This window comes from Arvicola amphibius, chromosome 9 (genome assembly GCF_903992535.2).
Source record: "Arvicola amphibius chromosome 9, mArvAmp1.2, whole genome shotgun sequence".
Classification (NCBI taxonomy): domain Eukaryota; kingdom Metazoa; phylum Chordata; class Mammalia; order Rodentia; family Cricetidae; genus Arvicola; species Arvicola amphibius.
Window position 1 is genome coordinate 34,916,834 of NC_052055.2, and position 25,775 is coordinate 34,942,608.

At 48.0% G+C, this 25,775-nt stretch overlaps 1 protein-coding gene across 1 annotated transcript; it reads left to right on the forward strand.

The window, feature by feature from the left end:
* The first annotated feature begins 3,563 nt into the window (after nucleotides 1-3,563).
* Nucleotides 3,564-25,565, forward strand: Spatc1 (spermatogenesis and centriole associated 1). Its single transcript, XM_038343302.1, has 6 exons — nucleotides 3,564-3,768; nucleotides 18,504-18,695; nucleotides 18,804-19,131; nucleotides 19,214-19,776; nucleotides 19,905-20,044; nucleotides 25,236-25,565. Exons 1-6 carry the CDS (start codon nucleotides 3,564-3,566, stop codon nucleotides 25,563-25,565), a joined length of 1,758 nt encoding a protein of 585 aa, XP_038199230.1.
* The last annotated feature ends 210 nt before the right edge of the window (nucleotides 25,566-25,775 follow it).

Below are 25,775 nucleotides of genomic sequence, written 5' to 3' on the forward strand. Positions count from 1 at the left end.
AGAGCGAGTTCCAGAACAGGCTCCAAAGCCATGCAGAGAAACCCTGCCTTGAGCCCCCTCCCCCAAAAAAGAATAGAAAAAAGCAGGTAGGCATAAGTAGAAAATGAAGTGGAGGAAGTAGATCCATGCCCTAGGAAAGTCTGGGTGTCCTTTGAGGACAATTCCCTCCCTGCATCTCAGCTCCAGCTCTGCTGAGAGGCTGGAGCCTAAGAGCAAAGGGCCACAGTCGATCCTGACACACAGCAGCAAAGAGGAGGAAGTCCGCTCTACCCAGGCTCCTTCATGCAGCCAAAGCCTGAGGAAAGCTACAAGTTCTCCCATCTCTTTGCTCTTTCCACTCCCTTGCCAGACTCGTGAATCTGGAGTGAGGCAAACAGCTCCACCCAAGCAAGCAGCCTTCTGCATAATGGCTTCCGTGTCAGAACTGATACACTTTCCCATCTTGTCTCATCTGACCTCCCAGAAGCCTTAGATAATGTTGCTGCTCCATGGCCTTGAGATGTCCCCTTGTGATGTGGCTTATCCATCCATCCCTGCCTCCTTGAGTATTCCACCCACCCCTACGGTTTCACCCCTCTGTCTTTGCAGACTTGCCCTAGTTCTTTGAGGCACAGTGGGCCTCCCATTCATTACCAATTCCTAGCTGAGCTCATCCCCTCACACGCCTGCGCTCGCCACTCCAGAAGCTGACGACTCTAAAATCTATCTTTCCAGCCCATGCAGCATGTTCTACTCTGAGATTCAAAACAGAGACTCCCACCTCTCTCAACACATCCTTAGGATCTTGTAGCCCATCTACACTCAACCTGGAATTTCCTCTCTAAACTTGACCTTCCTCTCTGTTGGGTTGTATAACCAGTAACTATTCCACCACCCATGCCAGAAGCTCCAAGGCCATCCCTGCCCCCAACCTTGCCACCATCCCTAAGCCCACTCCCTTTGATACTTCTGTCTCCAGCCCTGACCACTTTCTTTACCCCCACCTCCAAACTACCCTCATTGTTCGTTTGGATGGCTGACGTGACCTCCTTCCTGCACCCCACCCAGCTGTTCTTTCCCCTTTGGTGCCTTCCACACTCCCTGTTTGAAAGCTCTTCCAAGTCCACATCAGTCCATCATGGCCTGGGCCCTCTAGCCTTCTCTAGCACACATAAGCCCTCTCTTCTCATCCGTAGGTCTGCCTTCCTCATAGGGTACTCTCCCATGGGCTGTCCCTTCTACTAGAAATCTCTTCCCACATTTGATATTCATTAGTCCAAGTGTCACTTCCTCAGGGAAGGCTGCCCTGATCCAATTGTACCTAACCCACCCACGACACCACCTCCTAGCATTTATCACAGGGATAACTCAATATTTTTATGTGTTCCTTATGATCCTTCAGTTCATAGTGGCTGCTTATGACTGGCACTGCATCTCCAGTTCCTAACACAATGCCTGCCCAGATGGAGGAAAGAGGCACTGGGACAGAAAGAAGTAAGGATGGTCTTTGCCTTTTTTTTTAATGATGCAGTTTTTGGCTAGCAAGTCCATCAGCTGACTGGATGAGGCCCACTGCTAGGATTGGAGGTGATCTCCTTAAAGCGAACAGTTTGTAAATGTTAGCCATACCTACAAAACACCTGACAGCGATGTCTCTACCAGCTTCTGGCCGGAGACACGAGCACCACACTCAAACCGACGCATCAAATGTAACTGTCACAGATGACATCAGCTCAAAGACAAGACCATGATGAGCTTATTGTCACACGCCGGAGGGACGTCCAGCAGACGTCATCTATAAAGTTAGAAGGAATAGCAAAGAGAACTCATCCGTGGTCCTCAGGCTCTCTTGTCCTTGAGGCCAGAGTGACTCAGGATTACAGCATGGAGTGTCAGAGGCCGGGGGGCAGGCCCCCCCATTGTGAGGTCCAGATGGAATACTCAACTCATGCTGATCCCAGCCCTAGCTCATCTCCTCTTCCCCATCTTTACTCTCTACCAGAGTTTGCCCACTGGAATCTGGACCAGAACTGGACTTTACCCTCCTCTTCCTGACCTAACCCATAGAGAGGATTGGGAGAAGATGATCACAGAGCCAGTGGAGGTCCTGAGGATCAGCCTCCGTTGACTTCCAAGATTAGGTCCATGGAGTTCTTTACAGAAAGCACGAAGAGAAGGGAGTGCCAAGAGGACTCAGTCTCTTGAGACCGGTCGAGGAAGACTGTCTTGGGTTCTTGTTTGGAAGTCCTAGCAGAGGAGTGTGGCTACTTGTATATCTTTGACAGAAAACTGGTTCTCCCCTAAGAGAAAGTTGGCTTCAACCAAGTGGACAGCTTCTGGCGGGGCACACGTGGAGCAGTGAGGGAGGAATGAGATACTCACCTAGCCAGCCACGTCAGCCACGTCAACCCTGGTGATCATGAAATAACAGAGGGTACTGCTGGACCGCCAGCCACGTCAGCCACATCAACCCTGGCAATCATGGAGTAATAGAGCATCCTACTGGACTACCAGCCACGTCAGCCGTGTCAACCCTGGCGATCATGGAGTAACAAAGTGTACTGCCGGGCCACCATCACATCTTATTTTAGATTCTTGAAGGAATGAAACTTGGGAAGATTTAAGGACCTGAGAAACAGAAATCTGGGTGCAAAAGAAGCACCATGACAGGTGGGAGTGAGGGGACCCGTGTCAGGAATGGAAACCCTTAAGCTGTGGGGAGCCTCTGCTTGGATAAAAGAGACCCTGGGCCAAGAGCCAGGGAAGGAATGGAGCACTTGTGGCCAGAAGAAATTATGGGTCAATGTCCTGGCATCCAAGACAGAGATTCCTCAGGAGCTAGCTGACAGACAAAACCCAAGCATGCCCTATATCAAAAGGAAAGGGCACCCTGCCTAGGAAGGCAGAATAATGAGCATTCATCAACAAATAGTCAACAAGGTTGGGCGGTGGTGGTGCACACCTTTAATCCCAGCACTTGGGGAGGCAGAGGCAGGCGGATCTCTGTGAGTTCGAGGCCAGCCTGGTCTGTGAGAGTTAGTTCCAGGACAGGCTCCAAAACTACAGTGAAACCCTATCTCGAAAAAAACAAACAAACAAACAAAAACCAATAGTCAACAAATGCCTGTACCAAGATGCGCCCCCTGAGGTGTTCTGAGCACCCTCAGGAAGTACAGCACTGGCACTGTGTATCCAGCGGAAAGCAGTGAGGGTTCATCTCCCAGGCACAAGGTAAGTGACATGACACAGGACACATCTGCCAGGGAAGCCAGGGCCAGCAATTAGCTTGAAGCAAAGAAACCTTGCAAAAGAGGCAAACTTGAAATCAAAATTGGCCAGACCTGGCCAGGACATTTCAGTCTGAAGGAAGGCAAGGCTCAGGTCTGGAGGCACAGAGAGCTGAACCTGTGAAAGTAGAGGGCAAGGAGGAGGATACAGTCTCTGACCTCATAATACCCAGTGCCCACTGGGCTAGCTTTGCAGACTCTGACGCCCTTTTCCAACCCGGGCAAGGCCCGGGGCCCTGGGCAGCCTCCACGTGCAGTGCCCTCCTTTGGGCCGCACCCTCTCTACTGCCCTAGGGCATGTCTCTACTTACAAATTATGAGGGGCTTCGGCATCAGATAGAGAGGTTGGTGCGGGAAAACGAGGAACTGAAGAAGCTGGTACGGCTCATTCGGGAGAATCACGAGCTCAAGTCTGCGATCAAGACTCAGGCAGGTGGCCTCTGCATCAACGGGTTCACCAGCGGGCTTGGTGAGGCAGCCACAGGCCCTTCCCAACACCAGGGTAACTATAAGAGGCCTGGGTAGAAGGACAATGGGGAGGTGAGGGGACTGTGCGGAGGGAGGAAGAGCTAGTGTTCCCTGGTCTGATGAAACTGAGGAGGGAGGGTTTAGATAGTAGCAAGCACAGAGGACTTCGGCCTCAGCAGATGGAGGCTGGATGAATGCATAGGACCCCAGGAAGAAAGGACAAAACCAGGCCCCATTTCCTGCTCACCTGATCGGAATTCTTTTTTATTATTTTTTTAAATTTATTTATTTATTATGTATACAATATTCTGTCTGCATGTATGCCTGGAGGCCAGAAGAGGGCACCAGACCCCATTACAGATGGTTGTGAGCCACCAGGTGGTTGCTGGGAATTGAACTCAGGACCTTTGGAAGAGCAGGCAGTGCTCTTAACCTCTGAGCCATCTCTCCAGCCCCCTGTTCGGAATCCTTCACCGCATTCTTCCTCTCAACCTAACTTCCAAGGAACTGCCCAGTTCTGGGACCCAAATGTTCTTCCCTATGGAGTCCAATATGCTACCAACCCTCTTCCTCTAGATCCCTGTCTTCTCTTGCCTTCAACTTTTCCCAACCCTCACCATTAGCCCACAATCTATTTCTGTATTTCTCTCCAGTTAGAGATAGCCAGAAGGAGACTCATATCCAGAAGCTGAGGAGAGAAACCAGGCCTGAAAGTTGAGATTCGGGATTTCTTAGTGCGTGATCAAAGCTGTGGGGCTAGACATATCCAGAGCAGGGTGAGAGAGGAGAAAGCCAAGAAGTAACGAGTATTCACGGAAATGCAGTCGAACCAATGGCCCATGCTAAGCCCAGGTTTAGGGATGGGGGCTAGAGGGAGGTGGCATTCAGACGCTATAGACGCCATGGCTGATACAGGTTGCCAAGGAAACACTGGTAGTTATTATCCATCTCCCTCCCTACACAGTCCTTCCTAGGCTTTGTGATTTTCTGCCCATGATTTTAGGTGTGTGCTTACAGTTTACCCCACCCCCACCCCACGGTGAGCTGCTCTCTGTCACAGGCCTTCATCTTACCGCCCCTGCTTCCTCTGGTCATGATCAAGCATGAATCCTCTCTCGTTGAGGGAGCAGGGCTTTGCTCTGCCTGTTTGGACCTCTACAGCCTGGCAATGGACGCCAACAAGGCTGTTCTGGAAAGGTTATGAGTAACATCCTAAGTGCCACCCAAGTGCCTTCTCCACCTCTGCACGGCATTTGGGAATAATAACCCTTTGCTGAGTCTCTCTTCCTGAGTTCCCAAGCCAAGTCAGTTATCTACATCCTGACTCACGTTAATCGCTACAACTCCCAGGCTCAGGCTTCAAGCCCTGCCCCTCCACCCTCAGCCAATCCACCTACAGCACCCAACTACAAGGGAAGCTAGCTTCAGAGGTTCCTGAAGGCCTAATTAATCCCTGGAAATAGTCTCACCAGGGGGTGGGGATGTAGCGCAGGTGGTAGAATGCCTACTGAGCATGCCTGGAGCCCTGGGTTTGCTCCCTGCCCGGAACTAGGTATGACGACACAGGCCAGTAACCAGAAAACCAGAAGTTGAAAGTCATTCTCAGCTACACAGTGATGTCGAGGCCAGCCTGGATTACACATGACACTGTCTCAGAAAGAAAGTTCTGGTATAGAACTCAGACCTTCATACTAAACGGTTGAAGTCTTTTGGACTGTACTCAATTCCCTTAGGTCTTCCTCCCCAGCTCCTTACCCCCTGGGCTTCTTACCATCGAGCCTGGCTGTAGTGGACACTCTTTATTTCCTTGGTAGTGGTCACAAGCACACACACACCTCCAGTTTTAAATGTCCTGTCACTTAATACTGAGATAACAGGCAAAATGACAAAAGTATGCATAGAGGAAGGACAAAGTTTAAGAAGTTCCACAGTCTAAGAAGCTGGATTCAGGCTTCCTACTTCAAGCCTTAGGTTTTATTGCTTTCTAAAGTCATCTTTTAAACATGTCTTTGTGTATGGGCTTGTATGTGAGGACGTGCATGCGCATGCCATGGCACATGTGTGGAGGTCAGAGACAGGCGCTGGTTCTCATCTTTCATCTTCTTTGAGTCAGGGTTCCTCTTATTTCTGCCACTGTAGTGTATACTCTAGGCCACCCAGCCCATGAGCTTATGGGGGATTCTCCAGTTTCTGCCTCTGGTCTCATCATGGGAATCTGTACAGTGGACATATGTCCACCATGTCCAGCTTTTACACAGGTTCTGGTGATCCAAATTGTGTCTTCATGCTTTTATCTATGGAGCCAACTCCCTGGCCCTTGTGATTTTGGTACAAGATCTCGCTCTATAGTCTAGGCTGGTCTTGAACTCAATATGCAGCCCAGGTTGGCCTCAAAGTGGTTATCTCCCTACTTCAGCCCCTAGAGTGCTGGTATTACAGGTGCACACAACCATACCTAGCTTTTAGGTTTAAATCTTAAATCCATGGGTGTTGTTTTTCCAGCAGCACAGAGGCTGAACTTTAATCTACTGTTATATTAGTCAGCACATGTGGCTCCATAGTTACTGGCCTCCTTCTCTGGCTGCAGCCCAATCACTCAGACTGTGGCCTGGTGGGAATTCTGTTCCCACAGGCATTGGCTTTATTGCTGCCATCTAATATAGCTTCTAATTAACTCTCTATCCTTCTGTTTATCAATGAGACTCGGGAGCCCAAGGCTGGGGTGAAAACTTGCTAGCTCAGAGAAGTTGAGTAGCAATTAGCTGACCTTCTCCCTTTGCTGACATCTCTGAAAAAAAGTCCTTCCACTCTGCCAAAACAAAAGAACCTATGCTATACTAAGCCCCTCCCTACTACCACCTGTACACCTATCATCTTGCAGACACCTATGACTCTCTTAATGGGTTTGCAGTGTGATTAAATATCCCACAACACTTGGGGCTGGAGAAATGTCTCAATAGTTAAGAGCATTGCGCTCTTGCAGAGGACCTGAGTTCGAATCCCAGAGTTCACAGATAGATCTTTATGGAGGAGTCCAAACAGCTGGTGATGAAGGCAGAGAGCAACATTCTAGGAGAAAATACAGTGTGGACAAAGACCTGCTCCTAGTGTTACAGGAGTGTGGAGTAGATGAACATGATGTGTGTAAGAGAGTGTGTGGTACGTAAGTCTGTGAAGTGATGAGCGGGTGTGGAGTACATGGTGTTGGCGTGTGAAACTGAAGTACATCAAGTAATGCATAGGCATGTGAGAACGTATGGAACGCGTGTGCTTTGAGGATATGTCGTGTGTGAGTAGTTATTTCCATATGACTGTTAGAATAAGTGAGTTGCTGTGTTATGCATGAACGTGTGTGGTGTGGGAGTTTGTATTTATACTACATCCCTGATTATGTATGTTGTTTGTGTGTGTACGGCACTGTTTGTGGATGCTCTTGCTAGGGGCCAGTGAGAAGTGAACAGTCAGCTAGAGAGTTCAGTAAGGGTCAGATCACAACTGACTGGGAAGAGCAAATGACATGCTAAGGACTTGTTCCCAAAAGCAATGAGCAGAAACAGGAAGTAGTCATAGCTGTGCCCAGAACAACTGCAGGGGGAAGCATGAGCGAGGCGGGGAGAGGGGTTACGAAGAAGCTTTCAGGCACTCAGATGGGAAACCACAGCAGGAACTACAAGTGGACAGGAATCCATCAAGTTTAGTAAGAAAGGGAAATCCTAACTGTCAGATGTAAGAGGTGAGAAGTAGTCAGCAGTGGTGGCTCACTCCTTTAATCCCAGCACTCGGGAGGCAGAGGCAGGCAGATCTCTTGAGTTCAAGACCAGCCTGCCTGGTCTACAGAGTGAGTTCCAGGACAGCCAAGACTGTTACACAGGAGAAACCCTGTCTTGAAAAAAGCAAAGATAAATAAAATAAGGAGTTGATAATGGAGCACCCAGAGTATGTCTGACTGAAGGGACTCAGCAGCTGGCCGATGGTGCCACTTCCTGCGCAGTTTGCCATCATCAGGCCCAGTCAAGGACCCTTTAGTGACCTCAGTGACTCTGCTCACTGCCCTCTCTCCTTGCTTGTGACAACAACCTATTTCTCTTCCTTTTTTAATTTTTGGCTTTGGGTAGAGAGTTTCATGTAGACCAGGCTAACTTTGAGTTCCTGATCCCCCGCCTCTGCCTCCCAGTACTGGAATAACAGGACTGGGCCACCGCACCTAGACTCTACAGTCTAACTCTGTGAATGGCCTCCTCCGTGAGGTCAGGCTCTGGACTCTACAGTCTAACTCTGTGAATGGCCTCCTCCGTGAGGTCAGGCTCTTTATTTGCGCTCATGAACACAGGCTTTAATTTCTCTCCCTAGGACCACCTTGTTCCTTTAAGCTCTGGTTCAGGGCTCTGGTACAACCAAATTCAGGAGGAACACAGAAGGAAAGATAGCTGGGGAGAGATGAACAGATCTTGAACACATTGGCTGTAGGTACTCAAAATCATGTATCCCATGCCCACTGCAGTGCAGACAAGGCCAAATGGTGAAAGAATGGGTGTTGGATGGATGGCGCTCGGACCAAGGGGTCAGCAGTTCTACCACGGGGACCACATCCCAGGCCAGCACTCCAGCAAGTACAATAATCCTAAATTTAAATTTACTATTCTGGGTCATTTACAAAGGTTTGTCAGAGTGAGAAAGAACAGCATTATCTAAGAGTTGGCTTGAATAATAGTTTTCAACCTCTCTGACACAAAGTGTGTGGGCTTCCATTTGTGTTCCTGCCTACAGCCCTGTGAATGTTAGAGGTGAGCGTGGATAAAGAAAACAGGCAAAGAGTTGAAATTTGGATAAACTGTAAGGTAGCCACAGAGAGGGCTCTGGAGAGAGTGGCCACACAAATCCCAAAGCTCAGAGGAGGAGGTCAGAGCTAGATAGAAAAAGATTTGAAAGCCATTGATAATTGAAGCCACGAAGGGGGGGGGGTTAAGAACATCTGGGGGGGCCGGGCAGAGGTGGCGCACCCCTTTAATCCCAGCACTCATGCGGCAGAGGCAGGCAGATCTATGTGAGTTTGAGGTCAGCCTGGTCTACAAGAACTAGTTCCAGGACAGGCTCCAAAGCTAAAGAGAAACCCTGCTTCAAGAAAACAAACAAACGAAAAGCACCCGGTGGGGAGAGTGCGCAGCGGGAAGAGGCTGAGTGGCGAGTGCCGAGTAAGAACAGGTAGAGAAGTTGGCAGAGGAGCATCCCAAGGCACAAAGGAAATGTCAAAAGTTTAATGTCTTGGAGGCCAGGAGACAATCGCAAAGGAAAGGGCACCAGCAAGGTAAAGACTTGCCCAGCGGTTGAGCAAGGAAAGTGCCCGACATTTCACAGCCTTTACTGAACAGTGACGTTGTATCCATGGCTTTAATAAAAGTGATTTCTGCCTCACTGAGAAAGGCTGACCAGAGTGAGGTGGAGCATCAAATAAGGAGACGGCAAGAACAGGGCTGGTGGGGTGCCTCTGTGGGAAAGGGGGCTTGCTGCCAAGCCTGACGACCTGAGTTCAATCCCCAGGTGCCACACTGTGAAAGGAGAGAACTGACTCCCACAAGCTGTCCTTTGACTTCCACACATGCTGTGGTGTGAGTGCATGCGTGTGTACACGCATGTAAGTAAGTGTAAAAACACTTTCAAAAGAAAATGGAAAGAACAGACAGCCATGGAATCTTAGTTCGAGAAGCTTGACTTCGAGATTCCATCACTTTTCTCGCTGCTCTGGCAAGACCAACCTGAGGAAAGGACCAATCAAGTTCCATTTACAGCCTGAGAGCCTCGCCTGTCATGGCAGGGTGAGGGTGTGGGTAGGTCCATCTCCTGTATCTGCACAGCGAGAAGAACGCTGATGCGGAACTAGCTTTCTCCTTTGGGTTCCGTCTGGGATAGTGCGACCCACAGTCAAGTCAGGGTTTATATATTCAGTTAATCACCTTTGGAAAGGCCCTCACAGACAAACTGAAAGTTAAGTTGTCTTTTGTTGTCTGTTTTGTGTTGTATTGAGACAGTTACTCGTGTATTCCAAGCCGGTGTCAGATTTGCTGGCTAGCTGAGGATGGTTTAACTTCTGACACCCTGCCCCCACTTCCCAAGTGCTAGGGTTACTGATATGAGACACCATGTCCTCTAGGATGCCCTAGGTGTTTCTTAATCCTATCAAGTTGACCACAGAAATTAACCTCACGGAGGGTGTGGGAGCTAGGTAGGCAGTGCGGTAGCTGGGCAGACAGTGCGGTAACTGGGGAGAGGCAAGAGTCCAGAGTTTCTTTTCAAGATGACAACGACCTGAATTTGTTTACATTTGGAAGGATCTAGGGGAGACTGAAACTGCCCAGAGTGAAAAAGGACCTTTCTGGGAAGTGTCTTCGGCTGAAGGGAAGGAGGGGGAGCATGGTAACCGTGAAGCTGAGTGTGGGGACTCAATTTCCTCTGCAAAAGATTTTCAAGAGCAAGGGTAGAGTCAGGCATGGCGGTACACACCTTTAATCCCAGCACTCTGGAGGCAGGTGCAGGAGGGTCTCTGTAGATTCTCAAGCTACAGAGGGACTGCCACGCCAACCAAGACTGCACAGTAAGACACTGTCTCAAGAACAAGGGTGGGGAAGAGGAGCCCCGAAATAAAGACCTGAGTAGGAACTGAGAAAGGAACCTGGAGATTCCGTTTGACCACATAGTGAGCTAAGTGGTACCAGCCATCTGTAAGGTCTCCTGGTGCATAAACCTTACACCTCTTCTTGCCGTATTCTGTAACCCCGAGGGCAGGCCCGTATTCCACTGCGGTGGTTTAGAAGCAAAAGTGGAGTCTCATGATAGACTGACTGTACTGGCTGGGAGAAGGGGTCAACTAGGAAGACTACCAGAGAGAAAACAGCTTTCCCAGGAAGACAGCTGCCAAGAGCTTACAGACCTTAGCTCAGCCATAGGGAATGGAAATAGGACCAGGACAGCGTTCAGTCTGAGGGCCCTCTTTCTCCTGAGAACTCCAGGATTTGCTCAGATGCTTGCACTGGGACATCATTGGGAGACGGAGACAAATGGGTGCAGGGCTGTGGGAGTAGCAGAGGAGAGAGGGGAAAAAGAGCGCTGAGTCCAAGACTCAGAAACAGGGACTGATAGTGGCCCCTTTTCCCAGAGGTCAGATCTAGCCTCTCCACACAGAAGAAAAGACACAGGGCCTAGCATGATGGTAGTGGCCTATTCCCAACACAAAATAACAGGGAGGCCGGAAGATCACAAATGCTAGACCAGATTGGGCTACACAGCAAGATTCGCTTTCAAAGAGACAGAAGCCAAAAAAAAAAAAAAAAAAAAAAAAAAAAATGACAGGTGTCCAAAGTGGCATAGGCTGGGAAGCACAAACAATGGCCAGCATGGGACAGACGGTAGCATAGAATGGCTAAGAAGTCTGTGCTGTTACTGTCACCCAGCACTGCTCCCCGCTACTTCATGCTCTTCTCTGCCTTTCCAAGCTTACCTTTGTGCCAACTTCCTCAGCTGCCTACGCTAGTGGATGTTTCCTCCAGCAGGGGGCAGCCGAACACTGCCCCCACCTTTTTTTTCACCCAGGAGAGAACCTACAGAGTGCCCACTTGGCACCACCACCCAACCAAGCACTTCCTTCACCATCTCAGAACTTTAACCTAGTCACGAGACCTGTCTCTGCCCTGAGACGCATTTTTAGGAGCCTGTTCTCGGATCACAAACCAGTCCCTCCTCCTCACTCTGCTCTCTCAGTACTTAGACGTCCCACACAAAACACGTTCCCACATATTACCCCTGACCCAGGACCCAACTCTAGAGACCCTACTGTCCTCAAGACTTCTGCCCTTTAAGACTCTCCCCAAAGACCCTTCTCCCTCAAGACTATGCCTCAGAATCCTCCTCTAGGAATAACCTCCCCCTCAGGACTCTTCTCTCACTCAGAGACTCCCCTTTTCTTGACCATCCTCCCCTCAGGTCTCTTCTCCCCCCAGGTGTCTCTTCCCCTCAGGTCCCTCCTTGCCTGAGGTCTCTCTTCCCCTTGGGATTCTCCTCCCCTGTCTTGAAAAATAAAAGATTGATAGATAGATAGATAGATAGATAGATAGATAGATAGATAGATAGATGATCGATAGAGGTAGATATTTCACTAACCACCCAGTTCACCCCTTTAAAGTACACAATTTAATAACTTTAAGTATATTCATATATATGTACAAACACCAGCACAAACATTTTAGAACACTCTCATCCCTAAAAAGCAACTTGGGCCCTTTAGCCAGGGCACACTGCCTTTCATGCCCTTCCTGAGTGCTCATGAATCTACCATCTGTTTGGTGAGGTCACCTACTCTAGACATTCTGTATAAACGGATCGTATGTCCCTCTGTGGTGTCCACAGCTGGCTCCTTTCACTCAGTAGCGTTTTCAAGGCTTGTCCGCGTTATGGGGTTAATGACTGATATTTTGCTTATTCTCCAGTTTGCAGATATATTTGGAGTTACTTCTTCTTTTAAGCTTTTGTAAATAATGCTTCCACAGCATTTGTATACATGTTGGGGGGGTGTGGTGGAGGGGAGCACTGGAAATTGAATCCAGGGTATCAAGCATAATAGGCAAGTTATATCCCTGGCTCCATGTATAAAATGCATTTAAAAACAGATTTCTTACCGGGTGGTGGTGGCGCATGCCTTTAATCCCAGCACTGGGGAGACAGAGACAGGCGGATCTCTGTGAGTTCGAGGCCAGCCTGGGCTACAGAGCGAGTTCCAGGACAGGGAACGATTGTGAACGTCACTTCTCGCACCTCTCGTGAGCTCCAGGGACTGAACTCAGATCAGAGTGCTCGACTGGAAATCGACCTGAGCCATCTTGTTGGCCCTGAAAATAAATTTCTCTAGTGGGCATTTTGAAATAAATAGCTAACAAACATCTCCAACCCCTTTATGTACTTTATTTTGCTCTGGAGTCTCTTGAGACTTTTTTTTTGAAACAGAGTCTCTCTGTGTAACAGCCCTGACTGTCCTGGAACTAGCTCTTGTAGACCAGGCTGGCCTCGAACTCACAGAGATCCGCCTGCCTCTGCCTCCCAAGTGCTGGGATTAAAGGCGTGTGCCATCACCACCCAACTAGAGACTATTTCTTAATTGTATTTATCTATTTATTTATGTGTATGAATGTCTTGTCTACATGCACGTATGTTTACCACAGGCATCCCTGGTGCCCTTGGAAATCAGAAGAGGGCGTCAGATCCCCGACGTGGCTGTGAGCCACCATGCGGGTGCTTGGAATCTGCAAGAGCAGCGAATGCTTCCAATCGCTGAACCATCTCTCCAGCCTTGAGACTTTATTTCTTGGAACTCAGATGGGAGCATCAGGCATTTTGTTCCCAGAGAGTGTATTAATTAACCTTTTCTTGTTTAAATGCAAAAAGACCAACTATTTTTTAAATATAATTTTATCTCCGTTACTCTTTATTAGTTATATTCCTTTTTTCTTTTTTTTTTTTAAGTGTTAGTTCAGGAGAGGGCACACACTGCCATGGCATGCACATGGAGGTTAGAGCACAGCTTGCAGGAGTTGGTTCTCTCCTACCACATGGGTCCCAGAGAACAAACTCAGTTTACCTAGCTTGGTAGCAGCCACCTTCACTAGCTGAACTATCTTGCCAGTCTACAAAGAAAAGCTTTTTTTTTTTTTGGTTGTTGGGGTTTTTAGATTTTTTTTTGTTTTTTTTTTTGTTTGTTTGTTTGTTTTGTTTTGTTTTGTTTTTCAAGACAATGTTTCTTGGTGTAGCCCTGTGTATCCTGGAACTTGTTCTGTAGACCAGACTGGCCTCGAACTCACAGAGACCCGCCTGTCTCTGCCTCCTGAGTGCTGGAATTAAAGGTGTGTGCCACCACTGCCAAGCTAAGAGGTGAATTTTTGTTTCGTTGTTTTAAAGCAAGGTCTCTAGTAGCCCAGGCTAGCCTGCAGATTGTTGTTTACTGATTTAGTTTTGTTTTATGTGCATTAGCATTTTGCCTGCATGTCTATCATGTGAGGGTGTTGGATCCCCTGAAGCTGAAGCTGTCATGTGGGTGCTGGGAATTGAACCCAGATCCTCTGGAAGAGTAGGATGGCTAAGAGCCTTACCTGCTCTTAACCACTGAGCCATCTCTCTAGCCCTAAGAGATGAATTCTTTTTTAAAAATAATTTGTTTTTATTTTATGTACAATGATATTTTGCCAGCATGTATCTCTGTGTGAGAGTGTCAGATCTTGGAGTTACAGACAGTTGTTACCTGCTATGTGGGTGCTGGGAATTGAACCTGGGTCCTCTGGAAGAGCAGTCAGTGCTCTTAGCCACTGAGCCATCTCTCCAACCCAAGAGATGAATTCTTAAGCTGTTTTATTCATGTCATAATAATTATGAGGGAAAGATAAATTAAAATTTGTGTATTGAATATAGTGAGCAGGATTACAGCTGTCTGTAACTCCATTTCCAGGATAGCTGACACCATCAAAGAGATAAACATGCATGCAAACCACCAATGCACTTATAAACAAGAATTAAAAAAAGAAAACAGTGAGAATACACACAAAAAGTGCAGATAATATGTATTGCTAATTCACTTATTTCATCAAAGTCCAGTTTTATTCATTATTTTATTTTATTTTTGCCATCCATTGCATCCTTTCCCATTCTTCTCCTTGTTTGAATAGGTATTGATACCTTCTTCTGCTTTCTCTGTCAGCTGTTCTTTTAGGAAGTCTACATAGAAAGTGATTATCAAAGAGCCCTTGAATTTTAGCTCACGTCTTTAGAACCAGCACTCGGGAGGCAGACGTAGGCAGATCTATGTGAATTCAAGACCAGTCTGGTCCACATAGTAAGTTCCAGGATAGCCAGAACTATATATAGATCTTGTCTTAAAAAAAAAAAAAAAGGCATTGGTGGCGCACACCTTTGATCCCAGCACTTGGGAGGCAGAGGTAGGCGGAGCCTGAGACCAGCCTGGTCTACAAAGGGAGTTCCAGGACAGGCTCCAAAGGTACACAGAGAAGCCCTGTCTCGAAAAGCCAAAGAGAAAAAGAAAAAGAAGAAAAGAAAGAAAGAAGAAGAAAGAAAAAAAAGAAAGAAAAGAAATTGTTTAATTGGTCTTGCAGATCAAGAGGATTAGAGGGCTGGAGAGATGGCTCAGTGGTTAAGAGCATTGCCTGTTCTTCCAAAGGTCCTGAGTTCAATTCCTGGCAACCACATGGTGGCTCACAACCATTTGTAATGAGGTCTGGTGCCCTCTGCTGGTCTGCAGACACACACAGACAGAATATTGTATACATAATCAATCAATAAATATTTTTTAAAAAGAGGGTTAGAAAGTCCTTGATGGTGGAGCAAAAGCACGGGCATGGCAGCAAACAGCAAGCAGGAGCAGAGAGCTCACTGGGAAAGGCTATGCAAGTCTTTGTCCCCAGTGACGCCCCTCCTCCAACAAGGCCATACCCAATCCCTCCCAAAACTTACACCAACTGGAAACCAAATGTTCAAATATGTGAGCCTACAGAGGCCGTTCTCACTGAAACCACCACAGTGTCTTTTAAATAGCCTTCATAGAGACCCCGAGACCTTATAGCAGTCTGACCATGTGCTCATGACCTGGTGTGGTACAGCAGTAATACGTGCTCAGGTTTTGTTGGGGGCACGGTTCTATTCCGGCCGCTTTCCCAAACACTTCTCACGCTCACCTCTGCCGCTTGGCAGCCGTTCTGCCCAGTGAGGCTGCCTCTGCTGGGACCTCCAGTTTAGCCACAGAGACAGCCTAGCTTCTGAGTGTTTCTTGGTTGCTTTTGCACTAACACGACAGGGGCCACGTGGTTTGGCCCCTTTCAAGAAGTTCTTGCCAAGCCATGACTCGACACAGACAGAGACTGCCTCCACGGTAGTGAGCGCTTTAGACCATGAGACTAGATTACTAGCCGCTCATACTTTTTACTTCTCTGTATCTTTCTTTCCTGACAATAATAATCATGTACTGCTTTATAATAATAATAAAATGGAGTTTCTCAAAAGCTGGCTGTGTAGCTCAGTAATAGAATATTTACCATACAGCATGACATCTTGAGTTCAATCCCCAGAACCATAAAAAAAAAAGATTTAAGGGCATATTCAAGGATAAAAAGATGGCTCAGAGGTTACGATCTGCTACTGCTCTGGCAGAGAATGTAAGTTTGGCTCTTAGCACCCACATCAAGCAACTGACAACCACCTGTAATTCCAGCTCCGGGGATCTGAAGCCTCTGGTATCCATGGACACCTGTGCACATGTGCACACAAACACTCTCTCTCACACACACATGAAAGAATAAAAATAAAGGGCTGGAGATACTGCTCAGTGGTTAAGGGCACTGACCACTCTTCCAGAGGACTCAGCTTCAATTCTCAGAACTCACACGGCATCTAACAGTTGCCTGTGATTCCAAGATCTGACAGCCTCCCACAGACAGACACACATGCAGGCAAAACACCAATGCACATAAAATAGATTTTTTTAAAAGTATGAAAAAGAATAAAAATAAAATTTTTGTTGGTTTTTTTGAGACAGGGTTTCTCTGGGTAGCCCTGGCTGTCCTAGAACTCACTCTGTAGACCAGGCTGGCCTCGAACTCACAGAGATCCACCTGCCTCTGCCTCCAGAGTGCTGGGATCAAAGGCATGCACCACCACATCCAGCTGAAAATCTTTTTAAAGGAATAGATTCTTTTTTTCTCTCTCTCTGCTCCCCTCCTCCCTTCAATCCTCCCCCAAGGTCCCCATGCTCCCAATTTACTCAGGAGATCTTGTCTTTTTCTACTTTCTACTTCCCATGTAGATTAGATCTATGTAAGTCTCTCTTAGTGTCCACAATGTTGTCTAAATTCTCTGGGATTGTGATTTGTAGGCTGGCTTTCTTTGCTTTATGTTTGAAAACCACCCATAAGTGAGTACATGTGATAATTGTCTTTCTGTGTCTGGATTATCTCACTCAAAATAATGTTTTCTAGCTCCATCCATTTTCCTGCAAAATTCAAGCTGTCCTTATTTTTTTCTGCTGTGTAGTACTCCATTGTGTAAATGTATCACATTTTTCTTATCCATTCTTCGGTCGAGGGGCATTTAGGTTGTTTCCAGGTTCTGGGTATGACAAACAAAGCTGCTATGAACATAGTTGAACACATGTCCTTGTGGCACGATTGCGCATCCTTTGGATAGATACCCAAAAGTGGTATTATTGGGTCTTGAGGAAGGTTGTTTCCTAATTTTCTGAGAAATCGCCACACTGACATTCAAATGGGTTGTACCAGCTTGCATTCCCATCAGCAATGCAGAAGTGTTCCCTTTTCCCCACAACCTCTCCAGCATAAGTTGTCATCAGTGTTTTTGATCTTGGCCACTCTTACAGGTGTAAGATGGAATCTCGGGAGTTGTTTTGATTTGCATTTCTCTGATGACTAAGGATGTTGAACATTTCCTTAAGTGTCTTTCAGCTATTTTAGATTCCTCTGTTGAGAGTTCTCTGTTTAGGTCTGTGCTACATTTTTTTATTGGATTATGTGATCTTTTGGTGTCCAATTTCTTTAATTCTTTGTATATTTTGGAGACCAAACCTCTATCTGATGTGGGGTTAGTGAAGATCTTTTCCCATTTTGTAGGTTGTCGTTTTGTCTTGTTGACCGTGTCTAAAGGAGTAGATTCTAAAGTAGCTTTTTTTTATGAGTCAGGGTTTTTTTTAAAGGTTTATTTATTTTTTATATGTATGAGTGCTCTGCCTACATGTATGTCTGTGCATCACATGTACTTAATGCCCACAGAATCCAGAAGGAGACATAGTATCCCCAGGAACTGGAGTTACAGGCAGTTGTGAGCTGGGAATTGAACCCAGGTCCTCTGGAAGAGCAGTGGTCTTAACCACTGAGCCACCTCTTCAGCCTGGGAAAATCAAAGTTTTTTTTTTTTAATTACATTGCACAGCTACAAAAACTCTCCTGCCTGCTGCCCCTTGTAACAACTATGTCCCCAGGGGATTTCCCTCCCAAAAGTTGTCATTAAGGGAAAACAACTCCAGAAGTCTAGAAGAATAAGATCTCAGCACCACCCCCTCCAGGAGTGCAAGGACAGCCCGCAACTATTCTGGGCCTCTCCAGCTCGCGGCTGTGTCCAGCTGGCCATCGAGAGCCCGCACCCCTACGCGCCTAGACTATATGTGGCCCTAGGCTACATGAGGCTCTGATGAACACTGTGGCCGTTGGAGGTCCTATCCAGTGGGCGCACGTCTCTCTACAAAGTTGAGATCAGACTCACTCCTCCCAGGCACAAGCAGAGCAGAGGGCCAGGTTAGCTGCCTGGGAGGCCAAACACTAGGAGTCGCTGTCCTCTGTGTGTGGGGTTGAAGCTCTGTGCAGTGGGTGCTGGTGAAGGAGACACTAGAATGTTCTGTGGCTTGAAGGGCAGTTGGTCTGTTAAGAGCCTAGTAGTTCTGACTGGAGAGTTGGGGCTGAATATCAAGCCTCGGGGACTGAGAGAAAAGAGATCAGACCCACATCCAAGACTTTCTTAAGGTGGCGCAGAATGCCCTCTGGCATCCCACACATCTCCTCAGGCAAGGACGTCATCCAGCCCACCTAAAGAACCATGCTCCATGAAGGCAGGTCAAACCCACCAACTCAGCAGAGACAGACAGTTTTGGCCAGGTATTCCCACGAGTGTCTCCCACTTTCTTCTAGAGGGGCTTACCTGCTCTCTCTGTATCCACAGGTGTTTTCCTGCCCCCATCCCCAGCAGCAGCAAAGGAGCCAGGCATGGAAGACATGGGAATGGTGGCCCTGGGCCCTCTGACTGATATGCTGAACAGCCCACAGCTCAGTCCTGCAGCAGGCTCCCTTATAAGCCCCCTGGGGGCCCCCATTAACCCCCTGCTCTCCGGCCAAATGCCCCTGGCCCCGAACAGTCAGTTTGCCAGTCTTGTGCCATGCCCCCTGGGCAGCCACCTGACCAATCCCATTGCAGTTTCCCCAGGGGCCACCTTGACCAATTCTCTGGGTTTACCCACGACAGGACCTTTGAGCGGTCACTTGACCAGTCCCATGGCTGTACCCCCTGGGACCACTCTGGCCAGCTCGCTGGGTCTGACTTCAACTGGCTCCCTGACAACTAGCAGCCGGCTGGCAGGCCCACTGGCTGTATCTCAGAGCAGCCCCCTCATGGCTCCCCTGGCAGGCACAGTGGCAGTTTCTTTGAGCAGCCCCCTGCTCTCCCCCACCACTGCCCCTCTAGGTGTTTCTCAGAACATACTGCCCAACCCCATAAACAACCTAGGGCTGTCAGAGGCCCCAAGGGTGCGGTTGGCGGAGCCAACTCGAGGAAGCCTCTCAGGAGCCTCAGCCGGTGCAGGACCAGCCACCATCTCCAAAGGTAATTGGTACAGGGTGGGGCAGCAGGGCACCCTGGATAATCCGATTCCTGCTCCCATCCTGCCTCACTCTAACCCCCCCTCTCATTTCCACATCACCAGTCACCAGTGAGCACCCCCAGCCGACCCAGGATTCAGAGCCCCTCAACATGATGTTTGTGGGTGCGCCCCTCCAGACCTCCACCCCCATGAGCACCATGGCCACATCCAGTACCACAACAAATTTTTATGCCACCTCGGATACTCGGACCCAGACGGGTGTTCTCCAGGGACAAATGACCCTTGCTTCTCTCCCAAACTCCCCAACAGGCTCTCCTACTTGCACAGTCCCCAGTTCTATCCTGACACCTGCCCCCCAAGGTACTGGAAACTATTCCCCTTCAAGAAACTCCCACTCCAACTCCACCACCAGGGTGCACCAATCTCCTACCCGGCCTGTGCCCAATCCCCATTCTCCTCCACGCAACCCCCACTCCCCGCCCCGCACCTCATCTTCTCCGGCTTCAGTCAATGACACCCGGGGTACACGCACCGTGGAACAGTCTCGGAAGAGTGTGGTGGAGATGGAGAGGAAGATGTCCCATCGCAAGTCTAGCAAGCTCCTTGACACTCCCCGAGGTCAGTAACACCACAGGGGCTCAACATGAGTCTCATGCCAACTCCCCTATCACACACCTGGACTGCTAACCAATGGCCCTGCCACTCCCTTCGCTTATTGCTCAGCTGAGACCCTTTGCCATCCCCAGACTCAAAGCAACTAGCCTGGGAGAGGCTAGTGGGGGAGATCGCCTTCCAATTAGATCGAAGAATCCTATCCAGCATCTTCCCAGAGCGTGTGCGTCTCTACGGCTTCACTGTCTCCAACATTCCCGAGAAAATCATTCAGGTGTGTGGCTATCCATCTCCTACATTGCCAGAAGGGCCTTTACAGATGTGGAAGTGAGCTCAGTACTGAGGGGCCTGGCATTTAAGGGGACTCTGAAATGGAGGGAATCCAGGGCTCAGTACAAAAAGCTGGCAAGGGTCCAAAGCATCTGGTCATAGGAATCCATGAGGAAAGGGCAGGGGAAGTTTCCTCAGATGGGCAGGTAGCATTCCTCTAGTGCCTCCAAAATGACCTTTGGTTGGGCAGGCAGCTCTAACCACAGGGACTAAGCCAGTAACCTAAAGAATTCTACGGCCTTCTCCTTCAGCATCCCCAATGCTCTCTGGGGATCACTAGGAAGACAGAGTTTAGAGTCCACTGAGTAGGTGGCCAGCAATGTTGCCAGAAGGGCTGATTCTCATGCTAATGTGTCCTCAGAAATGGCCGCAAAGCCTCCTCCCATTGAAAAAAGTAGATAGATGTTTAAAAACAAACAACAAACAAAAAACAACCCCCCAACCAAAACAAACAAACAAAAAACTAAGAAACAAAAAACTTTTGTACCCCTGTGTCTTACAGGCGTAGATGGCACTGGCAAGTGGGTAAGACTAGGGATGTCAGTTTGCACTTGGCTGGATACCCAGGAGAAGTTTGTGCCATGGGAGACAACGATGGTGGGATCCCTATCCCTGGCTTCCCGTGTTGCCAGTTGCTTGCTCTCTTACTACCTTTGTGTAAGCACCTGCCCTCTGGGTAGGGATGACTTTTGAGTCCACGATTGCACAGGCTGATTCTGAACTTTTCCTTGGCTAAAGTGTCCTTTGATTTAGATGCTTTATTGGGGGAGGGGGTGGTTGGAGAGATTGAAACAGGGTCTCAGTGTGCAACCATGAACGGTCTGGAACTAACTTTGTAACTCTGTAGGCCAAGTTGGCCTTGAACTCACGGAACTCTGCCTACCTCTGCTTCCTGAGTGCTGGGATTAAAGACATGCGCTGTTTTGCCTGGTTTAGATGCTTAATTGTTTTTAGATGCTTAATTTTAATATGCTCAGAACTGTCAGTGTTGTTTGCACTGTCTCAGCTAAGAAATCTTTCCCTAGAGGGGCAGTGGTGGTGCACGACTTTAATCCCAGCACTCAGGAGGCAAAGGCAGAACCATCTCTCTCGCCCCTAAAGTTTGGGGTTGTTCGTGTGTGTGTGTGTGTGTGTGTGTGTGTGTGTGTGTGTTTGCTTTGAATCTTTGGCTCTTCCATAAGTGATCATGGTAGAAGAATGAGGTAGGGCACGTCCTCTCCCAAGCGTGAGAACCCCTGACTAACTCCAAAGAACACCAAGACAAAGAGTGCCAAAGCATTAGGATGACTTCAGGACTGGAGGGCAGGCCTTGGGACTGAAGGAAGAGAGAAAAATAACAGGGGGACAGAGGGCCGTGTGGCCACGATGGCGGCAGAAAATGATCACTTTTCTTTGGAGGGAGCCTCTCTGTGGAGATCTGTCTCACAGGAGTTCACCAAAGGGGCAGTCAGTGAGGACTCTCAAAGCTGCCAGGGAGGAAGGATGCCCAGTGCCTGTCAGTATCCCTCTCAGCTTTGCATCCACGAGGGTTCTCTGCTCTGTCTGGGCACCAGGTTCCCTGTTCATTAATACTATGGCAGGACAGCAGTGTTCCTGGATGCCGGTGGACGGTCATCAGCCAGAAACGAGGGGCTTGGGAGATTGCTCCGGCGGAGGAGGAGTGCTTGGCTAGCATGTGGAAAGATCTAGCAAGGACTTAAGCCCTGGATTTTATTCCAGCCCTGAGCCAGGCTCCTCCTTGTTCTCTCATTATCTTAGCTCTTTTCTTTTCTGCTTGTTTTAGAATCTGTTCGTCAAGTTCCAGAAAACTGGCCCAAATTTTGAGTTAGTTTATGGATGGATTAAACAGATAATTTCTAGATTACACTTTTTTTTTTTGAAACAGGGTCTCGTGTAGCCCAGGCTGGCCTTGAATTCATTTTATAGCCAAGGATGACCTTAAACTTCTGAGATTCCTGCCTCTACTTCCAAATCCTGGGATTAGAGGTGTGTTCCACCATATCTGATATGATTATGAGATACTGGACTTCTTTTCTTTTCTTTCCCTTTTTGTTTTGTTTTTTGTTTTTTGAGACAAGGTTTCTCTGTTGCTTTGGTGCCTGTCCTGGAACTAGCTCTTTGTAGACCAGGCTGGTCTCGAACTCACAGAGATCTGCCTGCTTCTGCCTCCCAAGTGCTGGGATTAAAGGCATGTGCCACCACCGCACGATCTATGTATGTACCAGAGGTATTTGGTCCCCTTGAGCTGGAGTTACAGGTGGTCGTGAACCACTGCCCGACGTGGGTGCCGGCAGTCGAACTGGTCCTCAGCTAGAACAGCGCAGGTTTTGATGGCTGAGCCATCTCTCCAGCCCAGTTACGCTGTCTTTTTAACCCACCCAAAAGTGGTTACAAAGAGTCACCTTTTTGCCTTCCTCCAGTTGTGAAGAACTTTGTGGAAGATGTTTGAAGTATCTTTCCTCTTGGCACCCTTATCCTAGGGACCCTGAGTCTGACAGTGTCCATGTGAGAGTGACTAGGGCCATTCAAGGGTGCAAGTGGCACCTTGACTAACCCTTGGTCTCCCAAGAATGATCTCATTTTCACATACTGATTTGGTATCCAAACCACCTTAAGTATCCAAGCCCTCCTAGGTGTTCTAATAACCTGTATAACATCTGGATTTTACTTGGTAACAATCATATTGTTTCTCTAGGCGCATATATATGTGTGTGTGTATATATGTATATATATGTATGTATGTATATTGTATATGTGTGTATATATGTATATGTGTGTATATATGTGTATATATATGTATGTATGTATATATATGTGTGTGTATATGTGTGTATATATATGTGTGTATATATATGTATGTATGTGATATATATCTTGACATGTAACCCAAGTAGGCTTCAAACCTATGGTCCTCCTACTCCTCCTACCTCAACCTCCTGAGAATGCCCAGATACTATGTTATTTAATTTTGTGTATTTGGATTGTTGAGACAGGCCTTGTTAAGTAGCCCAGCTGGCCTGGACCACAAACCTTGCTGTGCTACTCCTTCCTCTTCCACCTGAGAGGTCGGATGAGAAGTATGAGCCATTGTGCCCAGACAATGAGTGCATGAATATTTATTTACTTATTTACTTGTTGAGACAAAGCCTTGATGTGTGTGTATCCCTAGTTGTGCTCACACTGTGTAGCTCAGACCAACCTTGAGCCTGAGTCAGTGTCCCTGTCTCAGTCTCTAGAGTGCTATAGTTACAGGCATGAACCACCAGGCCCATCTATTCCTTTAACTCTTAAAATGTTGGGTTGGAGAGATGGCTCCATAGTCAAGCACATGTACTGCTCTTCCAGAGGACCTAAGTTCAAATCCCAGAATCCATGTCTGATGACTCACAACCACCTATATAACTCCAGCTCCTAGGGCTTTCAAAACCCTTGGCCTGTGTGGGCCCCTTCATTCATGTGCACCTACTCACATACTGACACATACATATAATTAAAAATAATGAACATGTTTTTATTAATTTTTAAGTAAATAAAAATTCAATATTAACATACAAAACTGATACATAAAGACATGAAAACAGGACTTTACAGGCAGCTCATCTGGTAGGGTGCTTGCCTAGCCCTGCTACCTAGACCAGATGTGGTTGTTACATGCCTTCACTCCCAGAACATGGGATGCAGAAACAGGAGGATCAGGAACTCAGGGTCATACTTAACTACCTGACAAGATCAAGGTCAGCCTAGGCCACACAAGAATCTATCTCAAAATGAAGAAAAAGATAAAGAGAAAAATCAAGAACAAAACATGAACTCATCACTCTTAATGGGATGCCATATGATGGCGCACGTGCACACACGCTGTGGAATCAGGTTACACACCTACCGCTACTCAGATTTTTCAGTTTTCTTTTGTTAAAGATTTTTTGTATTTTCAATTATGTATAGCTTCTTTCTTTCTTTCCTCTCTCTCTCTCAGTGTGTGTGTGTGTGTGTGTGTGTGTGTGTGTGTGTGTGTGTGTGTGTTTGTGCAGGCACCCTTAAGATCAGAGGTGTCAGATTCCCTGAGAGCTAGATAGAATTGGATGTTATGAGTCACCCTGACATGAGTGCTGGGAACCAAACTCAGGTTCATTTTTTCCTCTGTGTGTGTGCGCGCAGTGCGCGTGCGCTTCATGTCAAACCCAGGGTCTTGTGTGAAGGCCAACATTCTACCAAATCTCAATTCTCTCCTTATCATGGATTACATTGGCTACATCTTTTTCAAATTATATAAAGCAGTAGATCACACAAGCAGCCTTTCCTTGATCTATCCGACAGAAATACCAGTCTCCTCAGTGAACTCCTGCCTACCTGAAAGATTCTCTTTCTTAGACAAACCACCCAGTGGTCTCGGTTACAAGCAACAACTGATGCAAGCAGATATGGATTTATTGAAATATTAAGGTCCTCAGCTACAGGGAGGACACACAATTGGGTTTGTTTGCTATACCGCACAGAAAAAATGCTAACATACCAAGGGACTTTCCTAGTGGACACACCATGGGCACCAGTCCCAAGATAGCATATAGATACCTAGCCAGGTGTCCCCAGTTGAGCCCAGCTGTCCCTGGAGAACCAGTCCCATATCCATGGTACTCCCTTGGAGGCCAGTCCTTTCCATGCAAAGCACCTCTTCCCACATGGAGTCCCACCTGTCTGTCTGCATCCACTTGGTTGATAAAAACATAGGTACCTTGACTGCAGGGGGTGTCGGGAAAGGCGGTGTTCAGGAAGACCTTCCTGTGCCCTTAGAACAGTGTCTGTCACTCCAGGTTAAGAGCTTTCCATTAACTCTTGGGAAGGCCTACAAACTCTGGGGTCAGGCAGACTGGGAATATGAAACACTCACTATACCTCCATATTGGAGGTCATACTCCCTGTCCCCCATCCCTGGTGGCTTTCCCCTAGTCTCATATATCTGGTAAGGAATAGACAATGGGATGGGCATCTCTGGAAGCTTTGGGAAGTCGCTGGGCCTGCCTGAGCTGGGTTTTGGGTGCCACAGCTTCTCTCTCCTCCCTTGGCATCCCTGTTCTTCCTGCCTGCCTGTGATCCAGAGTGCTGTGGGAGGTTCCTGATGGCCACTCTCCCAACAGGCCTCCCTAAACCCCAGTAACCACAAGCTGGATGAGGACCTCTGCCAGACCCTCACACAGCGTTATGTGAGCATCATGAATAGGCTGCAGAGCCTGGGCTACAATGGACGGGTGCATCCAGCGCTGACAGAGCAGCTGGTGAATGCGTATGGCATCTTGCGCGAGCGGCCTGAGCTGGCAGCGTCTGAAGGTGGCTCCTACACTGTGGACTTCTTGCAGCGTGTACTGGTGGAAACCGTGCACCCCAGCATGCTCACCGATGCGCTCCTGCTGCTCTCCTGCCTTAACCAGCTGGCCCATGACGACGGCAAACCCATGTTCATCTGGTAACACTGGTGCCCGGCTGGCCCAGGCTCACTTGGCCCTGCAGGCCGTCGTGCATGGCCATTAAAGTTTCCCACAGACACAAGTCACTGGGCCCATGCCACACCTACCTGCTCCTGTGGGGTACCTAAGTACATTCAGTTTTGTCGGTCCTGGAGGGCCACTTTCACATTACAGGCACCTGGAGAGATTGCTCAGATCAAGGCTCAGATGCTG